Raw genomic sequence first — 25245 nt, 5'->3', positions numbered from 1 at the left:
GCTCTGGGAAGTGCCATAATATCAAGCTATCCATGGGAGAATATGTATTGACTAGCCCAATGCTTTCCATTCCAATGGGAGGTGCTGATGTTGTACTAGGAGTCCAATGGCTACAATCCTTGGGTACAATAGCTTTTAATTTTCAAGAACTTTTCATCAAATTTTCTACGGAAGGAAAGGAAGTTGAATTAAGGGGTATTGCAGGGAAACCAGGAAAGATAATCAGCTCTAATGGCATGACAAAGCTTCTTAAAAAGGAGCAAAGAGGTGTAATTGCACAATTATGTTCGCTAGATGTTTCCACATTGGAATCATCTATTTCTCCAGATCTCCAAAAAGTCCTGGACAATCATTCCAAGGTATTTGAGACTCCCAAAGGTCTCCCACCTATGCGTGATCATGATCATGCTATTCATCTGATTCCAGGAAGTGTTCCTCCAAACATCAGGCCGTACAGATATCCCTATGCCCAAAAAAGTGAAATTGAACGTATGGTTGCAGAAATGCTAGAGGCTGGTATAATTCAACCAAGTCAAAGTTCTTTCTCAGCTCCAGTAGTATTGGTGCACAAGAAGGATGGATCATGGCGCATGTGTCCGGATTATAGGGAGCTCAACAAGCTCACTATTAAAGATAAGTTCCCCATTCCTGTTATTGATGAATTACTGGATGAATTGCATGGATCAATTTACTTCACCAAGTTGGATCTTCGTTCGGGATATCATCAAATCAGAATGAAGATTGAAGACATTCCGAAAATGGCATTTAGAACTCATGAGGGTCATTATGAATTTTTGGTCATGCCTTTTGGCCTTACCAATGCACCTTCAACATTTCAAGGTTTGATGAATTCAATTTTCAAACCATTCCTTAGAAAATTTGTGTTAGTATTTTTTGATGATATACTAATCTACAGCAAGTCTTGGAAGGATCATGTTGAACATGTTGACAGGGTGCTACAACTATTGGAGGAGAAACAATTATATGCAAAAAGATCCAAATGTTTCTTTGGAGTCCAGGAGGTGGAATATTTGGGTCATATTGTATCTCATGAAGGAGTTAAGGTAGACCCTAGCAAAATAAAAGCCATTAAGGAATGGAAAATCCCCACATCCATAAAGCATCTGCGAGGATTTCTTGGGTTGACAGGGTATTATCGCAAGTTTGTTAAGAATTATGGGAGAATAGCAGCACCTCTAACAACATTATTGAAGAAAGATTCATTTTCATGGACTCCGGAAGCAACAAAGGCCTTTGAACATCTTAAAGAGGCAATGTGCCAAGCACCGGTCTTAGCTACACCGGACTTCACAAAAACCTTTATTGTGGAATGTGATGCTTCAGGAAATGGAATTGGTGCTGTTCTAATGCAAGATGAAAGACCCATTGCTTTTGAAAGTCGTCCAATCAAGGGAAAGTTTTTAAACAAAGCTATTTATGAGAAGGAAATGTTGGCAATACTCCATGCACTTAAGAAATGGCGACCCTACCTAATGGGAAGACACTTCAAGGTAAAAATGGATCATGATAGCCTTAAATACTTTTTAGAACAAAGATTATCCTCTGAAGAGCAACAAAAGTGGGTCACAAAGATGTTGGGTTATGACTTTGAAATCATCTACAAAAAAGGGAAGCAAAATGTGGTGGCAGATGCACTCTCAAGAAAGGATGAGGATGTGGAAGCATTGTTGTGTGCCATTTCTATTATCCAACCAGATTGGATAAACGAAGCAAGGGAGGAATGGAAGAACGACGAAGAAGTGTGGGCACTTATTCAAAAGCTACAACAAGATTCCAGTACTTCTGATACATTTAGCTGGCAAAATGATTCGTTATGGTACAAAGATCGCTTATACCTCTGTAAGAATTCCCAGCTAAAACAAAAGATTCTTATGGAATTGCACACTTCTCCCTTAGGAGGGCACTCAGGATTTTTAAAAACTTACCACAGGGTTAAGAAGGAATTTTTTTGGGATGGCCTTAAATCAGATATTCAAAAGTTTGTGGCGGAATGTTTGGTTTGCCAGCAAAATAAAGTTGAAACAATTAAGACACCAGGTCTATTACAACCTTTATCCATTCCAAGCCAACGTTGGGAGGAGGTTTCAATGGATTTTATCACAGGTTTACCCAAGTCTGAGGGAAAGAGTGTCATCATGGTGGTAGTTGACAGACTTACCAAGTATGCACACTTTTGTGCATTATCACATCCATTTAAAGCCAGTACAGTTTCTACTGCATTTATGGAAACAGTTCAAAAGCTACATGGAAACCCAAAGATTATTGTAAGTGACAGAGATCCCATTTTCACTGGAAATTTTTGGACAGAATTATTTTCTTGTCTTGGTACTCAGTTAGCTCATAGCTCATCTTATCATCCTCAATCTGATGGGCAAACTGAGATAGTAAACAAATGTTTGGAAGGATATCTTCGTTGCTTTGTATCTGATAAACAGACACAATGGGTCAAATGGTTGCCTCTGGCTGAATGGTGGTATAACACTTCCTTCCATACAGCAACAAAAATGACCCCATTTATGGCACTTTATGGGTATCAACCACCATCCATCACATCATATTTAAGAGAAAATTCTAAGGTTCAGGTAGTGGAACATCACATCGAACATCAACAACAAGTCCTCCAACTCTTAAAGGATAACCTCGTGTTGGCACAAAATAGAATGAAACAACAGGCAGATCAACATCGCAGTGAAAGAAGTTTTGATGTAGGTGATTGGGTATTCCTACGGCTACAACCATATAAGCAAATGTCCCTAAAGAAAGCTAAGAAGGATAATAAATTATCACCAAAGTATTATGGTCCGTACAAGGTGTTGGAAAAGATTGGTACTATGGCATACAAATTGGAGCTTCCTGCAGCTTCTCGATTGCACCCAGTTTTCCATGTTTCAAGTTTAAAGAAGGTTATAGGTGACAAGCTCCCAATTCAAACAATATTGCCAGAACTTGACGAGGAAGGAAAAATTATATTGGAACCGGAAGCAGTAACAGAAACAAGAACTCGACAGCTACGAAATCGATCAATTTCAGAGTATCTTATCAAGTGGAAGAACTTATCCGCTGAAGATTCCACATGGGAGGATGAGAATTTTATGCAGAAGTATCCAGAACTACTTAAGCGTTGAGGACAACACTTTTTTGAAGGAGAGGGTCATGTTGGGTCCCTATAATACTAGTGATTACCCCATTACTATTGTAGTTATTCCCCTTATTTATATTGTTGTGCCCCTATTACCCCCATATTGTTATTTCTGTGCCCCATAGAATCCCTCTATTGTTATTTTTGTGGCTTTATATTATTATTGTTAGGTCGGCTGGATTATATTGTGACTCCTTAGACTCCTATATATAGAAAGGAGGTTTTGTCATTTGTATCATCCAAGAATTGTTCATTTATGTAATGTAAAGGAGGTTGCCCCCTCGAAGAGGCTGAATTCTAAGGCGTTGATCTATCTTTTCTATCTTTTCTTGAGCTGGTTACATAACAGGGGAAGATATTGTATTATCCACCAGAGGATATTTAAATTGGTCACAAAGATTTGAGGGGGAGAAAGTGCAGTTTACAATTATTTTTGTATTTGGTCCCTTTTTTTTGTCCCCTGGTAGTTACATTTTTCCCCTATTTGCACGCCTTGGGAGAACAATAAAATATTTATTGATTGGTAGAGGTTCCATTCCAATTTGAGAGTTTTGAGCTAAGGCTTCCAGTTCATAGTATTTGGTGAATAGAGTGAAGGAATGGCCAAAGGGGGCTCTGAATTTGATTGGATAGTTATAATATTGAATAGAGGCTTCTCCTTCGGGGTACCTAAGTACTCTAAATATTTTCATGGGACTCTTATGTGAATCAATCCTTGATATGATTGGAGAGGCATAGTTGGTTGAAGATTTAATTATGGGATTGCAACACAGAGAAGGTTGGATAAGATGGGATTATTTGAATGAGGGGAGGTCTTGAGGAGGAATCATAGGTGGGATTATGTGGAGGGGCATGTCGGATGTCATGGGAAAATGGGAAAAAGAAGGTGGATTATTTGTTATAGGCATGGATTTTATTAGAGAATCAAACCATCAATGGGGAGTGAAGGAGGAGTGGGGAGGATGCCAATCTATGAGTTTAGTTGTGTGAATTGTCCAATAGAGACTTCCCAAGTTCATCCTCCAATATTTCTCCATCTATGTCGACCTGGACAATGTGTTAAGAGGTGTCTTGTTTTATGATAATTGAGGCATCAAAATGGGACTCGCCAGTAGTCGATGGTCTGTCTCGAGGAACAGGTTCCTCGAAATAAGTTGACTTCTTTTGGGAGGCCCCTTGTCATGTTTCTTTAAATCAGGAACCATGTTGTTTTCTTGTCAAGTCCCCCAAGGATACCCCCATTGAGATGAAATATGATCCTAATTTTGTTTTATATTGTGGAAATTGCTTCTTCAATCCAAATTTCTAAGGGTAAGCATGGGAGCTTGACCCAAATGATGTTTCTACATGGTTTATCCTTTGTAGGATCAAAAACAAATTTCCAAGTTTGTAAAGATAGAAAACCTCTACCCATGACCCATGGGGATTTGTATATACGGTTTTCATATTCAGGGTGAGTGAAATGAAATGCAAACAACCCATTTTGTAGCATGCTGATCAGGGGACTATATTTCACGATCATAGACCATATTTTCTCTGCCCAAACTTTCATTTTACTTCTAGTCTTGTGATTGAAGACCCACCTTCGCACCAGGGCCTTTTGTTTCAATTTCCCAACTTCTTCTCATTAACCTTCATCTCCTAGAACTATATTCTAAACTAGTTCCGTTGTATTGATTAGCCTGTTTTTTTTGAATGGTTTCTTGACACCCCCAAAAATCTCACTATCCCTATTTGCATGTTGGTATCTTATGTGATCCTGGAATTCACAATGATTATTAGCTTTGTCGGAGTGTGTTTTTTGGTTGGCGTTGTTTAATGGGCCTTGTGAATGAAGTGATTGATCCTTTTCTTCTCTTCTCTTTTGGTGCTCTGTCTTAGCTGCAATAGTTCTGTCTATTAGTTGGTCGATGTCCACTATGTCCTCCAAATGTGAAGAGTGAAATGCCATGTTAGTAGTGTGAGCATTAGCCACCTCAGCTATCGTTGACTTATCAATAGGTCACTAGATTGTGAGGGATCAATCATGATCACAATGTCAAAACATTCTCCCACCACTACTGGGGAAAGCACCACCTGATTCGACATACTAATCTGCCTTGCAGGATCCTTCCACAACTAGATAATCTAGGAAAAGGGGGGAAATTGAACATTTAAATAATGTTGCATGCAACCTTTTGGACAATATAAGAAATTATGTTAGATAGAAAATTCCCAAGGTTTATTCTCCAGGTGTGAGTCTATCATTCCAAATATGGCCTCCTTAAATTATTATGGAGTTGTTGGAAGACTTTATCACCCTACACCAAACCCTAAAAACACTATTGATGACACCGAATTTGAAATTAGAGGAGCGACTTCTGGAAGGAATGGTCAAAAGCTCTGAAACTACTATAGGGAATTCTTGTAGATTGTTTAGTATGTATCCATGTTATGCAATGTCGCACAACATTAATGAACATGAGTCTAGCATAGATTGAACCATATCCAATAACTGTAACAATTCGACCTGAGATAGTCTTTATTGATCTCCAAGTGATTGTCTAGAAGTGTTGCCCCCCCCGTTCCCCAAGTAATCTTGTTGTAATTACTTACCTCTTTTGGGTACCTGTCACATGCTCCTCTTGGAATTTAGAGCATCTTTTATAAGTAGAATGAGCAGAAACATGGCGACAATTATTAGACCCAAAAGTTGTAATATTTATGATATTAATTAAGAATCCATGTATTAATTTGTCAACTTGATTTTAACTACCAAGTGACTTAAACTGTGAAAACATCAGGTAACCATCCCCCCTGTCTTCGTATCAAGCTACCATGCTCCCATATATTTCACCGAGTTAAGAAGACTCCCTAACGCCTACACAGGGATAATGATCCAGACTTCCCAGAAAAACCATTCCAATTGGTTTTGTGAATGATCAGTGACCACCAAATTTTTATCCACACCAGATCCAAAACATCAAGACTCCAATCAGGAGCGAGTTCTCCAGAGTCTTCAATCGTCAATTCCATATAATAATGCCAATGGGATGAAGCGTTCATGGGAAGCCAATCAAATGTTATCTCTCGACCTCCGAGTGTGAAATGCCAGCAAAAGATGACAATGGAAGATGACAATGCCATTCTTTTTTTGTACCATAGTAGTAGATAATCGCCAACCTACATATAACTCTACCAATACATGGCACCAACTATATTTTTATCTGTGAAGTCACCAACTATGCCATAACCAATTGAGGACATGTTTGTGTCCAACATTGTCCCAACCTAGGCAGCTTTGACTACGAGCACCCCTCCCAGTGTAGGCTGCAACTAACACACAACTCCCACTTCCTCCCCTCGGGGGCACCTTTGGTAGTTTTTGGAACAAAGAAGAGTGATTTCGAGATGAATGGTGGTCGTAGATCTCTAGGTGAGTTGTTTTGGCTAAACCACTTCCGGAGGCTCTCCTTTCTATAAGTTTCATGTCAGTTATGGAGACGAGACTCCGTTGATCTTGGGCACGAATGATATAGACTATTGATTGTGCTAGAACATGCAAAACATATAACTCCTCCAGACCTAGAATGATGTGCAGTTGTTATTCCATACTAGTCTTTGGAATAACTACTCCATGTCATGGTGAGATGGAGCTTGAGTGTTTTTGGAGCTACACTAGAATAGTTCCAATGCACCCTTTAACGCACATCGTCATAGTTCCAGCATCGTTCAATGCACCATTTTGTATTTGTCTAAACCTTCCCTTAGCATCTAGATTTGGAGTTTGAGCTAAATTATGTACAAGTATTTTTTTGAGAAATTTCTACCAACAAATTTATCCTTATCCATTTTATTTTTATAAATTTTTTTATATATAAAATTATTGTAATTATTAGTAAGAATAGTAATTTAGAAATATAAAATTATTGTAAATTATTATAATTATTATTAAGAGTAGTAATTTAATTTTAGAGCAAAAATTAAATTAACTTATATGAAACCATCTTATTTATGAAATAAGAAAAATGTCTCTATGTAGGTTTTTAACTACTAAAATTGATGGTCAATCTACATACATTATATCCCTTTTGGTTTAAACTTATACTGTAAAATATCATATATGTCACGTTTAATATTCTATAAAGATAATTATTATTATTTACTTTGAAAATATTTAAAATAATTTTATTATTGTAAGTTGTTTTTTTTTTATAATTATAATTAAATTAAAAATTTCTATATCATCATAAAAATAATAATAAAATCCAACATTATTATAATAATAATTTATTATAATAAAATGTGATAAAAATTGAATAAAAAATAATAATAATTATAATAAAGGAAGAATTTTCAAATAAATAATGAATGATAGGTCTAATATATTATAAATATATTAAGTTTGGTTACCGACGATTATGAGTAGTTAAGTTTTTTTTAATATATTAGAAAATATAGAAATATATTATTTTTTTATTTTGTATTATTAAAAATATTTTTTTATCAAAATTTAAAAAAAGTTTATGATTTAGTGAAGAGTTATAAGGCATTATAAGGAGATGGTTAATTTAAATTTAAAAAAAATGATTTTTTTAAATAGTTATGATTAGTTTAACGACACTATTATAATAAAAACCAACTTCTATATGGTATATAGTAAAAGTAGGGTATTGGAAAATTCTGAAATCTTTTTGGGATGTTATAATTTATCATTTTTGTGATGCCAATAAAGTTGAAGATGGTTTTTTTAGACTAATTAAAATTCAATTTCAAAAAATTGATTATAATAATAACATCCCTAACTTCTTATATCACGAAAATATTAATAACCTTTGAACAATTATTTTAATGTTTCATGAGTAGAGAAATATAATTATAAACCAAATTAATTAATTCTGGATTTAGCCTTATAACATTTAAACTATTTATTATAATTTCACTACAACTGTCTGAGTTACTATTAGCAGTTCTCTACCAAAACATCATATAAAAAATATAGAAATTGAAATAATAATAAAGTCCAACATTATTAGGATAATATTTTAATAAAAAAATAGTTAATAATTATAATAAAGCAATAATTTTCAAATAAATAATGAATGATATATGTAATATATTATAAATATATTAATTTTGGTTACATATTATGGAGTTGCAATTTTTTTTAATATATTGGAAAATACAAAAATATGTTATTTTATTAGATTTTTATAACATTAGTAATATTTTAGTATTAAAATCTAAAGAAAATTTATGATTTAATGAAGAGTTATAAACTAAAAAATTAAGTATAATAAGATGATAGTTAATTTTAATATATAAAAAATTAAAGTTTTTTTGTTTTTTTTGTTTTTTTTTTAAGTTTAAGAACACTACTCTAATTGAAACCAACTTCTTTATGGTATATAGTGCAAGTAAGGCATTAAAAAATTTTGAAACTTTTTTGGGATGTTATAGCCTATCATATTTGTGACATTAAAGTTGAATATGATTTTTTTTTTTTTTTTTTGCTTTAAATTCGTTGCATACATTCAAATTAGAACTCAATTTCAAAAAATTGATTATAATAATGACATTCCTAACTTCTTATGTCATGAACACATTGATAACCTTTGAACAATTCTTTTAATGTTTTTTGAGTAGAAAAATATAATTATAAACAAATTTAATTAATTCTTAATTATTTTAAGATTTAATAAATCATATTCATATATATATAAATTTGTAATAATAACATTTTAAAAAATTATTGTAATTTCACTATAACTTTCTCTAGTACTATTAGCAAGTTCTCTACCAAAACATCATATAAAACGAATAATAAACTTATGAAGCCTTGCTATGATAATGATTGCAAAATTGCTAGAAATGAAAATAAGGATGCTTTTAACAAAACCTTAAAGATTGATGAGATAAATATGTACAAATCTCTTACTAAAAGAAAGAAAAGATACTATATAAGTAGATTCAAAGAACTATTATTGCACCTCGCTAAGCATGATCCTTGGATAACTTGAATTTTTATCTTAAAGACCTCTATAAAGCCCCTAGAAAGAAAACCCGTATATAAAATGATATATTTTCTTTGGAATAAATTGAGGTTAGGGTTAGGTAACTTACTATTGGGAAAGATAAGAAAATTAAAGGCCATTGAACTAAATTTTTAAGATGTAGAATCTATCCTGGTCCAATATATGCAAAATCTCTTCAATTCACTAAGCTTTGGATGTAGTCCCTTATTGCATTATCATTAAGAGTTGGGATAAACATATTCCTTCTAATTACATGGCCATTATGATTAGCCACATTTCAACAAAGTTGTATATACTTATTTTGGTAAAGAAGATTAACTGTTGGCCTGAAAGCCATGGTAAAAGAGAACAAAACCAAGCTAGGTTTATGACATATCATTCAACTATGGACCTTCTTGTTACTCTTAAGACAATTATAGAGGAGCATTGCAATAATAAAAATGATCTCTTCTATTGTTTTGTTAACTTTAGAAAAAATTTCGACACCATTCCTAGCACAAAGTTATGGAAGAGACTACAAGAGAAAATTGTTCATGTTGAGTTGAGGGTTGTTCTAACAAGGCTATATAAGAATGTTATTGTGAAGCTTAGGACCACTAAGAGTTGCTTGGAGGATATTAAATTTAATATTAGAGTCAAGCAAGGGTGTTGCTTATCCCATACCCTTTTTGGCATATACCTTGATAAGCTAGACGAGTTATTTAAAAAATGAAGGTTGTGTTGGTGCCATGCTCACCAGTATAAACATAACTCTTCTTCTTTATGCTGAGGATGTTTTCCTTTTGGAAATTAACCATTATGATCTTACAAGAAAGAATCCTCAATAATTTCCACTCCAAGTTGGGTATGACAGTAAATACTAAGAAAAATGAAGTCATGATAGTAAAATCCAAAAAGGTCAATTTGAATATGGCAATGTAAGAAGACGATAGATGGATTTTGGGGGATTTAAAATCATTAATACAACAAATAGATTTCAATTTTGATATTTACAACTACAAAAATACAAATTAAAATCTTCTGTGAAATAGAAAATTTTGATTTCCTAATTTATAAAATGAATGAGATGAATGTGGATTGGGGAGTGCAATGATTTGTTTGAATGCTTACCATTTACACCATCTCGTATGAATGTTTAACAATCTTGGGTCCAATGAGTAAGTTTAGGAATCTAAAAAGACATGATCTTAATCGGGTTTTAATCCAATGTTGAGCAATCCCATGGTGTGTTTCTCACATTTCATTAAAGTAATTGGCTTTTAATCCAATGTTGAGCAATCCCATGGCATATTTCTCACATTGCATTAAAGTTTGAGGTTGTGTGATGATTGGATGAGCTTAATTGTAAAAATATGTTTTGCTTGACATACAAAATAACTGAAGATCTTTTGATAACTAGTATGAATGCAAATGAACCATTTGAAATATGAAATAGTACAACAACCATCTACACACTTTTACGTACATGAGAGAGGTTTATTTTACATTTAAATCACCCATTCAATTATGTTTTCACTTTGAATAACAGTTTACTTGAAGCTTATCCACATCTAATGAAGATAAATGTAAACACTAATTTGAGAGGCTCATTTGGTTATCAACCTGGCGATTCCCCAAAGAAAAATGATCATTGAGTTTAAAGGTAAGCAAACCTTTAAACCCAATAATTTTTACTTTCTATATTGGATTGGATAAAATTCCCCATTATAAATATGACAAAGGCATATTAGCTTTAATATCTTCTATTGTAAAAACTAAAAAGATCAAATTAATAACTTAGTGAGATAGTTGACTTCCTAACTCAATAATAACATCCCTAGATAATTATTTTCTATTCTAAATTCCCCTTTCTTAAATTCTTAAAAATATTAAATATTTAAAAGTAAAATTTAGAATTTAAAATTTAAAACTACAGTTTAAAAACATCCAACACTAATGCACATTTTATTTTATTTTCTTAACTTTGAATAACATTACACATTAAACCTACAAATAGCTGCACCTCATTTGCTTCAGCATGACCGAGCTCCCCTAAAACCCCTAGTTTCCGTTAAGATACAGGGCACTGTCCCCCTTTAAAAAATAGAGTCTCCCCCACAACTCCCTTGCATAAAATAGAGACTTAATAAAATATAGTACTTACTTTATTCTCTTTCCATTGCTTTTTTCTCCGATTCCCATACTTCCTCTATATAACAGAATTTTAGTTAATGTTATGATTATTATCTTCCTTTCCTTTCCTTCCATTTTCCTCAATTTCCTTTCGCTTCTCAATCTTATCGTTTTGCTACGATTCACCGTCACTCCTAAATCACATTGCTTGTGTTTCGTTTCTAACGGATACGAAATACGAGAAGGCAAATATTTTTTTTTCTAGATCTGTCTACTTCTATTATTATACAAAAAGAGAAAAAATTACAACAAGGCTGTGGCCTTGAAAGTCTTGCCAAAAGGTTGGCAATTTGCACAGGTGTTCACATTGTTAGTTCTCAGAGGACCTCCATTTTTGATATGGCCTCTTATAAGACCCGACACATATACATAGCTGAACAGAGACAGTAAAGAGCCCTAAACAAGGCTAAATAGAGACAACAAAGACAGTAAAGTACCCGAAACATTGCCAAACACAGACATAGACCCGATACTGGCATGAGTCAAGAAGCAAAACAGAGTGGTGTTCCTGCTGCTGAAGCTGCCTTTAGCGGAGAGCCGAGAGAGATCAATCATCATCAGTGGTGTATGGTTCCTCTACAACTCTGCAACCAAATTGTAAAGAGTCCTCCGTATCTGAGTGTCGAGCCCCCGAGCCTGTTGGTTCTCTCTGCACTGGCTCGCTTGGACCTGCAGTGACCGCTTGATTCACCATCGAGGAGCTTCCTGAGACTGGGCGCTGACTGTCCATTGGAGACTCCCTTCGTTGGACGGCCAACATTTCCGGAGGAGCATCTACCTGGCCTCTGGGATCTTCACATTTCTCAATTGTGACAAAAACAATAAAGGTCGAATGAGCAAGAGTGCAGGGGATTCGATAGCGGACTGTGGGGTGTGCCTCATGCTCACAATTATTCCATCTACCGTGCCCTCGACCTCTGCCACGACCAAATCTTGTGCCAAGAGGACTGCTTCGCCCGGAATCCTGCACCTCCGTGAATGAGCGCGTCGGGGAGGTTGACCGCTGCGAGATGGCGCGACCCCTGGAGCCTCCTCGCCTACTTATCATCCTGAGCCGTTCTTGCGGCATTGCCAGGCCCTGAGGTGGAGCGAATGAACCTGGAAAGTAATTGAACACTGCCACGCTGAGGGAGAGGCTCTTCTTTACCCTGACCACAGTATCCCAAGAGACTGGAGCAGCAGAAATGAACTCGGAAGCATCAGGAGAGCGACGGATATGGTGCTCCATGGCACAGTTAACCGGGAGTCTGGTTGAGGAATTAATGTCGCGCGTTAAAAGCATTAAAAGCCCTGTACACCACCTCATATCAGGCGTGTTCGGACACTTGTCCATGTGACCGACCACGTGCCTGCCCTCCTTGCCATCAGACACCCGCATCCGGGGGTGAAAGATCCTTTTGCACCAAAGAGGTGCACTCCTGTATGAGTTGTTCATCATCTGCGCTTTCAAGGGGTCCTGAAAAGTAAGGTTGCTGCCAGTTTACTCCCTGATTGGCTAATCTATCTGCAACCTTGTTGGTCGTTCTTCGAACATGCCTGAAGGTAATACTTTGGGGTTTCCTCGGTTTTTCCTCCAGGGATTCCAATCGGATGAGCAATCTCCAGCTGCATGCTGTCTTGTCAGCGGGGGTTCCAGCTTGGATTTTATTTGCTGCTGTTATAAGGATGAGGGAATCTCCCTCAACTTCTAAAGGGAAGAAGTGATTTTGATTTGCAATACAGATCCCTTTCCATAGTCCTTCCAGCTCTGCTGCATTGTTTGTGTCGTTGCCAATCGATCCATAATAAATGTGCAATATGGCTCCTGTGTGGTTCCTGAATATTCCTTCGAACCCCGCTGGCCCGGGATTACCCTTTGCAGCCCCATCGAAATTTAGCTTGAAATAGTTGATTGCCGGAGGAGACCAAATTAAGGGAGAGACTGAGTAGGCAGGAGGACGGGTTTTGGTCTGGGCTAAGAAGGATAAGTCCAGATTCCATGCTTTCAGAATAGTGATTTCCTGAGGAGAGTCTGGCAGGTCCTCGTCATGCCAAATTCTGATAGCCAGAGTTTCTTGAAGATTTTGCTTCAGGAGGAACCACAGAGCTTCTGTAGGCCTACTGGTGTTGTTGAAGATTCTGCTATTTCTTTCCTTCCAAAGAATCCAGTAGAGGAAGCCTGGTATTAAGGACCATAGATAGTTCAGAAGCAGGCTTTTGAAGGGATTTCTTGGCCATTTTCTAATGTTATCTGTGATGTCTTCCGTCCGGTCGTCCAATCTTCTATTGCATTGCTCAGTTCTTTTCCATAGTTGAGTTGCAAGCGGGAAAGTCTCCATTAAATGACTAATGGTTTCAGAATGGAGATTGCAGTTTGGGCATCTTGATGGGCCAATGAATCCTCTTTTTTGCAGGTTGTCCCATGTGAGTATGCGCCTCTTACTTAAAAGCCAGAGAAAAGTGGAGACTTTGGGCCATATTCCCGGTTGCCAGACCTTTTCCCATAGCTGATCCTTGGCTGTTTGGGGGGCAGAGTAGCGAAGCTGATGAGCTTCCTTTGTAGTGAAAATTCCTTTTGGCGTGTGTCCCTAATGCAGTTTGTCCTGCTGAGTTGAGTATTTGATTCTTCTATTGTTTAATTCCGGATCTGTTTCACTGTATGTTTCCCCTTTCCAATCCTCCTGCCAGGTACTTGCGGATTTCCAAATTTGAAAGTCTTGATGCATGTGATGCCGCCAGAATTGATGCACATGTATAAGATTAGCCTGTTTCATGGAGGCTTGCCATATTGGCTTTTGGAATAGGGTCGCCAATTTTGGGAGTTGCTGCCAAGAGTCCTCCCAGAACCTTGCAGCTTTGCCTGAGTGAATTTCCCAGAAACTGTGCTCTTGAACGAAGGTGCTATGAAGCTTTGCCGCATTCCAGATCGGTGAACCTTGTGTTGTAGTGTTGATTCTGATGAGGTCATGCCATTGACTGCCCGGAGCGTATTTTGCTTGCCAGAGTCTCGCCCATGGTGAATTTGGTTTAGAGAGCCAGTTCCACCATATTCGTGCACCCATAGTGTTATTGCTGTGGAGAGGATCCCTTAAGCCTAGCCCGCCATTTGATTTTGTTTGACAAACTTCTTTCCAGTTGACGAGAGCCCATTTCCTGTTTGGTCCAGAGGAGCCCCATAGAAAATTTCTTTGTAGATTACGAATTGCTTTGAGAACCCATTTTGGCGCAACAAGGATTGAAAAAAGATACAGTGGCATGGCCTAAAGTACCGACTTGATCAAGACTAGTCTACTGGCCATGTTTAGGTATCGAAAAGTCCAAGACGAGATCTTTGAAGTGAGTTTGTCGAGTAGAGTTCTCCATGAAGCATGTTTGATGGCAGAATCTGCCAGAGGGCCCCCCAGGTATTTTGAAGGAAGCTTAGCAATGGAGAACCCCAAAATTCCGGCAATGTTCCTTTATGTGGAGGCGGGAGTGTTGAAAAAGAAGAGATGAGATTCTGAAGCATTGATGGTGGTGCCCGAAGCTTCAGAAAAAAAAGAGAGCAGGGATTTGAACACTTTGGCTTCTTGTGAAGAAGGATGACCAAAGAGCATGGTGTTGTCTACAAATTACTGGTGGGATTGGGGATTAAGACCATGGAGAGAAATGCCTTTTAGAGCATGGGCGGAGATGGCGGATTTGAGCAGTCGACTAAGCCCTTCTGCCATGAGGACAAAGAGGAACGGTGATAGAGGGTCCCCTTGCCTGATGCCACGAGAGGGGCGGAAAGGCAATGACGGGGAACCATTGAGCAGGACAGAGATGCTGGGAGAAGAAATGAGATTCATGATCCATCTGGTCCAAGTGGAGTTGAAACCAAAAGCCAGTAATATTTTTTGAATATAGTTCCAGCTAAGTTTATCAAACGCTTTGGAAAGGTCCAACTTTAGGATCATACCTGGTTTCTTTAGAAGCTTTAGAGAGTGGATTACCTCATTCGAAAGGATGATGCCGTCCATGATCTGCCGCCCTTCTACGTAGCCCGTCTGCTCCGGAGAGATGAGAAGAGGAAGGAGAGGTTTGAGCCGGTTCGCTATTACTTTGGAGATAAGCTTGTAGATGACATTGCACAGTGCAATCGGTCTGTATTTGTCAGGCTTATTGGGTTCTTCACCTTTTGGAACTAGCGCTAGGAAAGTTGTATTGAGGGAAGGGAGAATCCAGTGCATGACTCTTGATTCCTCCACTAGTTCCCATACCTCTGTCTTAATGAGCTCCCAAAACTCATGAAAAAAGTTTGCTGTAAACCCATCAGGCCCCGGTGCCTTGCCATCCTTGAGTTGTGCCATCGCTTCTTCTACTTCCTTGAGAGAAATTGATTGGAGCAATTTGTTATTGTGATCCTCCGTGATGATTTTGGGAATGTGCTGCGTGATATTTCTGATTGCTTGGTCTCTATTTCCTGGAGGTTCTCGTAGAATTTCCTAAAAGTGGTCATTAAATTCCTTTTCCATGTCTTCATGTGCTTCTATTCTTTCCCCTTGTTGATTGTTTATGAATGCTATGTTGTTGTTCATTCTCCTTTGGATAGCTGTTCTGTGGAAGAATTTGGAATTCTTCTCCCCCTCCCTAAGCCACTTAATTCTGGACTTTTGGCGCCAAAGAGTTTCCTCTTGTTGTTTGTGGGCTTCAATTCGATTCCAAAGAATTTGTTCCTCTTGTGCCTGCTCTTCTGTTCTTCCTTCCAATATAAGAGTCTATTGCAGCGAACTCATTTGCTGCTCCAGTAGTTTACGGTCTTCGAAAATGTTGCCAAACTTAGTTCGATTCCAAAATCTGAGGACTTGTTTTAGATTTTTTAGTTTCTGTTGGAATTTATACATCTTGGCTCCTTCCTGAGGGATGAAAGATCGCCATGCATCATTAACCACTGTTTTAAAATTGGGATTTGAGAACCAAAAGGCTTCAAATCAGAATGGTCTATTGCTTTTTGTACCGGGCCGAGACCATTGTAGCATTATTGGCCAATGATCAGAACCTCCCTGAGTCAATATGGAGGCGTGAAAGTCCCCCCCCAAATGAATAGCATTGTTCGAAATTAGGAACCTGTCTAGCCTTGAGGCGATGTGTTGAGTGCCTCTGCGCTTGTTGGTCCAGGTGAAGATTCCGTTGGAGGTTTGAATATCCATTAATTGATTATTTAGAATGAAATCTTTAAGACTGAGGCTATCATTATCTAGCCTGATTCTACCTCCTTTTTTTTCCTCCATTGTCTTGATAATATTGAAATCTCCCCCGCCAATCCAGAGAGGGTACTGTCTGTTTGTATTGAGAAAAGAGAGAGTGTCCAGTAGTTCTATTTTTTGCTGAAGAGTCTGCGGGAAATATACATTTGAGAGGTGCCCATGAATGTTGGTGCCTATGAGGTGGAATGATGCTTGAATGAGGTGATGAGATGCATGGAAGTCGTATAGAGTGAGAACCTGTGGATTCCATAGAATGGTTAGCCCTCCTGAAGCTCCTGAGGCATCTACTGAGACAGAGCAGCTGCCTGACCAGATCTTGTTGCTAATTTTTTCTATAGTAGTACTAGTGCTTTTTGTTTCTTGAAGAAAGACTAGTGAAGGCTTTTCTTGTTGAATCAAGTTTTTTATCATTCGATGTTTTGAGGGGCTATTGAGCCCTCTCACATTCCATGAGATAAGCTTCATGATGGACAATGTGGTTTGGGCTTGTAAAACTTTGTCAACTTAGGGAACCGACCGGATTCCATAAGTATTTCTCCTACTATGATTGTCCTCTGTAAATCTGTCTTGCGCCCTCTTTTCTTTGTCTCTTTAAGAATTTTTTTGCCATCCCAAGGACTACCAGCTTGTATACCAAGACTTTTGTTGTGCTGTGCTTTCATCAGGACTCCTTCAAGTCTGTCAATTTTCCAAGGGGGTATTGAGTTGTATTCTTTCTGCTTGCATGTTGTTTCTAGTTTGAAGATATCAAGGCCATCCAGACTAACATGCACCGGATCTTCTTCCATGATGGATGGGGAACTCTGATCTTCTTCTTCTGCAAGGTCCTGTAGACTGAGAGCGAGAGCTGCATCTAACTCCATTGCCAAGGGCTGCTGAGAGTGCTCTGGAACAGATTTCCCTTGGGAAGAGGGGAGAGGATCAGCATCCGAGACAGGGATTTTCTCTGAGGGGGGATCGGTTAGAAGACGTTGAAAAACAGGAATGGAAGGCTGCCGAGGGCTGGAGGGAGCGTGAGAGGAAGAAGCTAGGGAGGGGTTCTCCTGAGGTTCAGAACTGGGTTTTTCCGGAGGATCAGGAGAAGCAAGCAAAATAAATCTGTTCTGAGTGTCAGATTTGAAGGTGCTATCTGAAGCTACAGGGTTTTTTTTGGCATGCCTACGGCGGTTCGGGACTTTGATGAATCCTTCAGAGTCTTTAGTAGATTCATTGGCTGATGGTTTGGTCTGAGAGTTCAAAGGGCAATCTTGGAAGAGATGTCCATGTTCATGGAATTTGCGACAACGAAAGGCGATATGCTCATAGTCTAAAGGTTGATTCCATTCAAAATCATCATGAAAGAGACTTACCGAATCGGCGAGAGCTTTGGTCAAGTGCATCTGGACGCAGATTCGGGCATAGGAGGTGTATTTGCGGGATTTGGTTTCCTCAACAACTTTAATAAAAACCCCCAGTTTGTTGCCAATATCTGCAAATGTTTCTTCTCTCCAGTATTCCACAGGGAGGGAATACATGCGTATCCAGACTGGAGCACAACTGAAGTCTTCTTTATCAGGGTTGAACCTGGGTTTCCAGTCTCGGAGAAATAGTCCTGAGGAGTTGAAGAAATACGGACCTCCTTCAAATATGCGCAATTTGTCCTCCACACAATGGAAAATGGCTGTGAAGAAGCCTTTGGGTCCAAGCTGTAGAGTGACTTGGCCTTTAGGCTTCCATTTCGAAGCTATCCACCCCTGCAGCGCCTTTTCAGTTGGCCAGAATCCAATAAACTTGCCGATGAGCGCATGATCCTGCATGAACTGGATCTCGCCGTTAATGCGATGACTGGGAAGGTCAACCTTGATTCGTTCTGCAGCTTTTGGGATGCAGGTAGCTGAGGTTACCTTTGGCTGAGACGAGGGAGCTTTTTTGTGCCCATCTTTCTCTTTGTCGTCCGTCTCACATGGAACTGAGGGATCTGCTTCATTATTTGTCACTTTTGCTCCCTGATCATTGTCAGTGAGGCTGCCAGGAGGGGTCAGAGGTTTTCCAGACTGATCATTGTCAGAAACCGAGGCTGGGTGAGGAGGGGGGGAGGATCCCGCCCCTCCTGCAGTCATATCCATAGAAGACGTTCAGATGGAGCCCGGCGGCGCGAGCTCAGAAGGGCCGAGAAGAGCTGGGGTTAGGGTTGATGCGTAGCTAGCAGGCGAGGCGTTCATCCCTCTCCGAAAACATCATGTGTTTCATGAACTTAAGTAGAGTCTTCTTAACCAAGCTTTGAATGATGAATATCGAGAAGGCAAATATTAATAACCATAGTGTTTTGCAATATATTCTAATCACACTGAGCCCCGATAGAACTCCACGGCGTATGACAATCATCTTGACTAATGTACTGCAATAATGTGTCCCATTCCCCTCCCATCCATTTTTCTCTTACTATAGAAGCAAGCAAAGGCATAAGTAGAAATAACATCAACAGAGATATTGTTATATAAAAACAGGATCGAAATTGGTCTCATATATTGATCAATTTTGACAGAGTTAGAATCGCTAAAGCATTCAGTATAGGATTCTTCAGATCAGATACGCAATTTAGGTGTTTCCCTTTAGAGAGAGGCAAGGTTCCAATGGATTTTCATGGTTCCCCACACCCTCATTCAATCAGATCGTAACTTATGCAGTGACAACAGTATCAATAGCCGCAGTTGCTCCTCTTGACCGCCGAACATTTCTGGAGCTCTCTCCATCTTTTTCCCATATCTCAGACAAAGCTTCTCTAACGTTGTGAATTCTTTCGAGGGCAAAATCCGCTCCCTCTGTTCGGACTGAAGTGCCCACCTATTGGCAATGAAGGCTAATATTAATTATCGAATCAAATTGGACCAGCAACGCCTTCTTCTAAAAACATCAGATCCCATTTAGAATTATATGGTCTGACCAATACAGTATGCAGGCCTTCACGCTTTCCTGCGGCTATATTCCGGGCACTGTCATAAAAAAAGATCTGCAAGAAAACAAAACAGACAAAAGGCGCTGTGCAAGGTGAAGAAAAATGCATACTTAAATAATTTAGCACGTGATGTGGATTTAGAAGGTTGCCAAGATGTACAATATTCTCTCTATAGCACCTCTTGGTTGAAAAGGGACCATGTCTAAGGATAAGTGGATGATATGGTCAGCCCAACATGTATCTGTTTTTTGTTGAAGTCCTATGTCACTAAGCTTCAGCTTTATGTTTTGGGACTAAATTACCGCCGGGTACAATATTCTGTTTGTCTTGATGAAAAGGCAGACAAGTAGATTATTATACGCTACGCAGTATCATAATTATTTGCATTGGAAAAAGGTTATACATTTAGGTTCTACGCTAACTAGAGGGCCGTTTTTAGAAAGTATATAAAGACCCTTCAACTTGGAATAAACAAAGACAATACTCCCTCCGGTGAGGTAAAAATCTAGTATGATTATTTTATCTTATGGGATAATGTATCGGCATATGGTATGAGTATTTGTTAATTTTTTTTTTGTTTATTAGTGTATTTATAATTTGTTACATCAATTTATGGATTAAGGAATCACGATGTCAAAGTATGAGGTGAGTCCGGAACTCAATGGATATAATGTGTCATCCAGATCTAAAACCGTAAATTAGAATCACAAACGAATCCATAGAGCAATAGCTAAATATCCATCGAAAAAGCAGAAAAGAAAATTACGGAAAATTGTGATGCTTACCAAAAAGAAGGCAGTCATACCTAGGCCTCTGGTCTTTCACGAGCAGATTCTCATCCCGCGCCATTATCGATCACTCTGCAATACATAAATTCAGTCTATTATCGATCACTCTGCGACATATCTGATCAAGCATTCCCATACTAATTTATTGTTTTCTATGCGTACGAAAAGCAACAAGAATATCGTACTAGACAATGAGTGAATTTAAAGTTAACTGAATACAAGCGTAAGAGCCATATGTAAATAAATATGTTGGAATTGGGTAGAGGAGAAGATACCCAACTGAGGTATATTAACAGCAATGGCTATTCTGCTATTAATATTGCAGGATTGCAAGATTAAATGTAATGGAGCGGGTATTGATGGAGAAGATCGGGTGCATTAAATAGATCTCCAAGTGCTCAGATGAAGTTTTTCGGATAGACTTGACTATTGTAGATAGCATCCTCCTGCATGGCCCCATGATTTGAAATTCATTTGATTCCAACGTTATCCGACTATAAATAATTTTGTTATTTATATGAAGAGGATTCGTTCAGCGTTTTTTCAATTAAAACCCTGACCTGATAATGTGCGTGCCTTGTAGATGGCTTCTTTTCTAGGGGTGGTCCACTTGCTTGACATACAACTTGATGGGTATGAGGGATTTGGACTTTTCTCCAGATTTTTGGAGTCTGGAAAGGCAGGTCAAAGCATTGGGGAATTTACAATGAGAATTTGAGTGGTTGCCACGTCATACATAATTATTCAGAACCATTCTATAAATCCTAACTGTGGTTAGACTGAGATTGGGAGGATGGTTATTTGGAAATAGACTCTCCACATGTTCACTTCCTTATTGGATAAGGACATACAAAATATTTTATTCCATTTGAGGTTAAGGATTTATTAAAGCACTGGGATGGTTGCGGAGTGGAATATTGTTCCACTGTAAGAGCAGCCTGACATTTTGTATTTGTCCTCTGAAGAGAATCAACGCCCTTTGGAAAACGCTGGTAGAGAATTTGTTTGTTACATATCGGATTTGCTTAACACAGATTGCCTTTCTTTTTATTGTTCGCAGATAATGGAATATATGAAGAATTAGGTGACAAAGCACGGATATACTTTATTGTAATCATATTCTTTTAGATAATCATGATCTTTTAGATTACATTCTTTTGTTCGGAGAAATAGTTGATTTATATTTTTATACATTTCCCCTGGGATCTCTTTTAATTTGCCGTTGGCGTTTGGATTTGGTAAATTGCACTTCTAAAGAGAGAGTTTAACTTTCTGACCAGGGATTTCTGAGAGCACTCCTCTTTGCTAATTTTGTGATTAAGAGTTTTATTTTTATAATTTTTATATTAAAAATTTATAAAATTGATTACAATTTTATTGGAAAATTTTTATGACTATTATAATAATTTAAAAAAAAAATATTATTGTAATTAATTTCTTTTGCAGTAATGGAAAAAGTCATATATTAATTGCCACTATATTTTTATTGTAAATATTAAAGTGAAGTCTACAAAAATTGATTTCATCTAGAATCTTTTATGGTTTATTGAAAAATGAGAAAAAGATATACATAGTTTTTTGAAGCATGCAAATTTACTATAATAGTTTCATTTCTATTTTAAAAACACTAGCATATTTTTTATTTTCATTATTTTTTAAGAACGTTGAATTTGTGTGGACTAATGAATGCCAATATGTTTTTTTATGTTTTGAATAATAGGTGTGTACATCTCCTCTTTTTAGAGGAATTAATTCATCCATGCCTTTTCACATTTTTACATATTTGTGTGATGCAATTATCATTTTAGTGTCGGGACAAAAAAGTACAAAATCTTTTTTTTATTTGCTTCATTAGCAAGAAAATAGTTCTCGAAGTACAAACCTCTTTTTGTTATCTATTCCCTTCATAAACTTCAGCATGATAAAATTGGCTATCTTATTTTATACATATTAACCACTCAAGTCTTGGTTATTTAATGAACAAGTTGATTATTAATAGAAGACTTCCCAACTGGTTATGTTATTGTGATGGTTAGATGTTACCATCATTGATAATCTTAGAAGGGATGATAAGTCACAAACTTTTCTTTATAGATTCACTTATTTCCATAATGATCTATAGAAGATAGTTTTCTTGATAAACATATTTTGTATTATATACTCACACATTATGGTATGCAAATATTGCTAATTACTAAGTCATAGAGAACTTCCTATACCACCTTCCACCAAAATAATGATAATGAATCATCCAACAAGCGTTAGTTATTATTGGACTCCTCGCTACCTCTTTTAGAGAGGGTTAGATCTAAGGATTTGGTGTTGTGTTAGAGAGGATGAAATATTCAACATCTTAAATGTTTGTTATGACAAGTCTTGAGGAGGACACTTCACTAACAAAAGGATGGCCTACAAATTTCTCCTCGTGACATGTTATTGGCATCATATTTTTAATGATAAAATATGTGAGAAGCTATGATAGCTATCAAATAATGTACCAAACTACTAAATATGATGAAATTCTACTACAAACTCTTGACATGTTATATATCCCTTTGAAAAATGGACCTTTGACATTGTGGGGCCAATCAACTCATTAACTCATTAAAAGGTCCATATCTTGGCCTACGCAAATTATGTCACAAAATGGGTGGAGGCCAAGGCACTTCCAAACGTCATTGGGAGACCTACAACACATTTCCTTTATGAGGAAATATTCATTCATTTTGGGGTACGCTACGGAACTTATCATAAATGGAAGAACTTAGTTTATGTCCTAACATATTGAGAATATTACCAAGGAATATTAGATTTAGCATAATACCACATCACCTTAGCACCCACAAGACAAAGAACAAGTGGAGAGAACTAGCAAAGTGTTGGCATACATTTTAATAATGATCATGCAAATTTTCCACTATGATTAGATTACTAGAATTCCATAGTTCCTCTGGGCATACTAAACCAAATGGAGAAAAATCACATGCTTTACCCCTTGTGAACTTGCTAATGCTAGAACTATTATTTTTCCTATTGAATTTCAAATCCATACATTAAGAACTACTTTACAAGTGGGTCTGGATCTCATGAAGCACAAAAGCACAACTTAAGATAGCTTAGTGAGCTTGATGAGCTTCATCAAGCAACTTTGCACCAAAAATTTTCCATTCAATATTGGTGGGAAAGATGTCGAAATACATTTATAGGAAGGAAGATATCCAAACAAGGTGATTGGACATTATTGTAAGATTCTGGATTCAAGCATTTCAAATGGAAAATATACACATGATGTCTAGGAACGTTGTAGGTATACACAATTTATGATAATGATTATGTTACTTTATATACCATCGATCAGACTTGGACACCCTTAATTGATAATGGCCATTGGTTGCATCATACATTGTTTACCAAGGAAGCCCTTGTTAGATTTTGAGGTTGTTGGTAACATGGGTTTTTGATTGTCACCTACAATAAAAAAAAATATATCTCTATGAAATAATAATAATCATAATAAAATGATAATAATAATAATTTTTCTTTCAGTGAAAATTCAACTTGAGTGCTATAAGACCTAATAGTTCTAGAAAACTAGTTCCTTGCATATATACGGCATATAAAACAAATGAAAATGGTAGGAAAATAAAGTAAATAAAAAGACCACTCTTCACCAAATTATTTATCTTGTTGATATTAATTGTTGTAAATTATTTCTAAAGATCATCCACCCCCCAAAATTCTCTATATCATCCCAAGATGTTCTATTTGCTACAACCCTTTCCTTGTTACATTTATTTAGCCCACTACAAAGCATCTACATATCACTACACAATGTTTTCATTATACAGGGTCATTTATTTATGCATTTTATAGGTACACTACCTCTATTACAATTTCATTATTCGCCTATTTTAGTTGTTTCTATTATTTTTACATAAATGCCACGACTAATAATGATTCGTGCTATACCTAATAATTGCAATTTCTATTTGTACTAGTGATTGTGATTCCTATTTATCTTCCTCCTACTACTCATCATTCTTATATTATATTCTTAACATGATAATGATTCAAGTTGTTGTTGGTGGTGTTGCTAATCCATATCACCTTGTGTTGCACATCCACTTCACTAGTTTGTAGTAGAATCCTACCAAATAACCATTTCAACCACCTTGATTTTTCATAGGTACCAGTGTTCCTCTCCACTTATTTAATAATAAATTTGGAATGTACAATGATTTTAGTTATATTTCCTTTCCTAACCTAGGACCATATACTCCAATTGTTTGTGGTATGCATGCATTCCTTTCCATAATAATTATGTCCTTTTTAGTCATGTACTCACTCACTTTTCATCTGATAATGGGGGGCTCATAATTGTTTCCCTTTCAATGTATGATGACCATGGATTGTCTACGTGGCCCTTAAATCATAATACATACCTCCCTTGCATGTTTTTGTATCTATACTAACACATCATCTTTCCATTATAGTTCTAACACCTTGCAATTCTACCACAACTAATTCTAATGTTTGGAATTCCATTCTTTCCAAGTAATTTCAGCACTACTAATATTCACATCTCTAAATGTTTTCCATGTGCTATCAAAATTCACTATAAGTTTGTTCATAGTGAGCCTCAAACTACAAATTTAGTAGCAAATGGGATTGATGTATTAAATTTTGTTATCGAATCATGGTGTATGGTTTGTTTTGACATGTTGTAGATGTTTGGCAAGGATCTTGCAGTGGATTTGGTTACACTCTTCATGGAAAAATTGTATAGATATAGGGGTCGTTAATTATGGTAGTCATGGATATCACTACAAATGTGATTAAACTTCCTTCAACAAGGGAGTACTACATTAAACATAGAACTATAACCTATATTTAGTAGTAAATATGATTTTTAACGACACAGAAGATAGGGTTGAGTGAAATTATATTCCTTCAACTTTGAACAATGTGA

At 37.1% G+C, this 25245-nt stretch overlaps 2 protein-coding genes across 2 annotated transcripts in view; both read right to left on the bottom strand.

Moving 5' to 3' along the window:
- LOC149150900 (uncharacterized protein C24B11.05-like) overlaps positions 1-20353 on the bottom strand; it is a 37397-nt gene extending 17044 nt beyond the window's left edge. The window contains exon 1 of the mRNA XM_089437790.1: positions 20274-20353. The gene's annotated coding sequence lies outside the window, so the exon portion shown is untranslated. The remainder of the gene's footprint in view (positions 1-20273) is intronic.
- On the bottom strand, positions 12711-13664 carry LOC149150901 (uncharacterized). The gene has a single exon (XM_089442979.1). It carries the CDS (start codon positions 13662-13664, stop codon positions 12711-12713), a length of 954 nt encoding a protein of 317 aa, XP_089299105.1.
- Positions 20354-25245: the final 4892 nt, after the last annotated feature.

This window comes from Pinus tabuliformis, chromosome 9 (assembly GCF_031772625.1).
Source record: "Pinus tabuliformis cultivar Carrire ecotype Pingquan chromosome 9, CPIR1, whole genome shotgun sequence".
Taxonomy (NCBI): domain Eukaryota; kingdom Viridiplantae; phylum Streptophyta; class Pinopsida; order Pinales; family Pinaceae; genus Pinus; species Pinus tabuliformis.
Note: the sequence above shows the minus strand (reverse complement) of the source record. Positions and strands in the feature narration are given on the sequence as shown.

Bases quoted from the DNA above. Each gene is read 5' to 3' on its own strand.
- LOC149150901 (XM_089442979.1), bottom strand. From the start codon at position 13,664: ATGGAGACTTTCCCGCTTGCAACTCAACTATGGAAAAGAACTGAGCAA.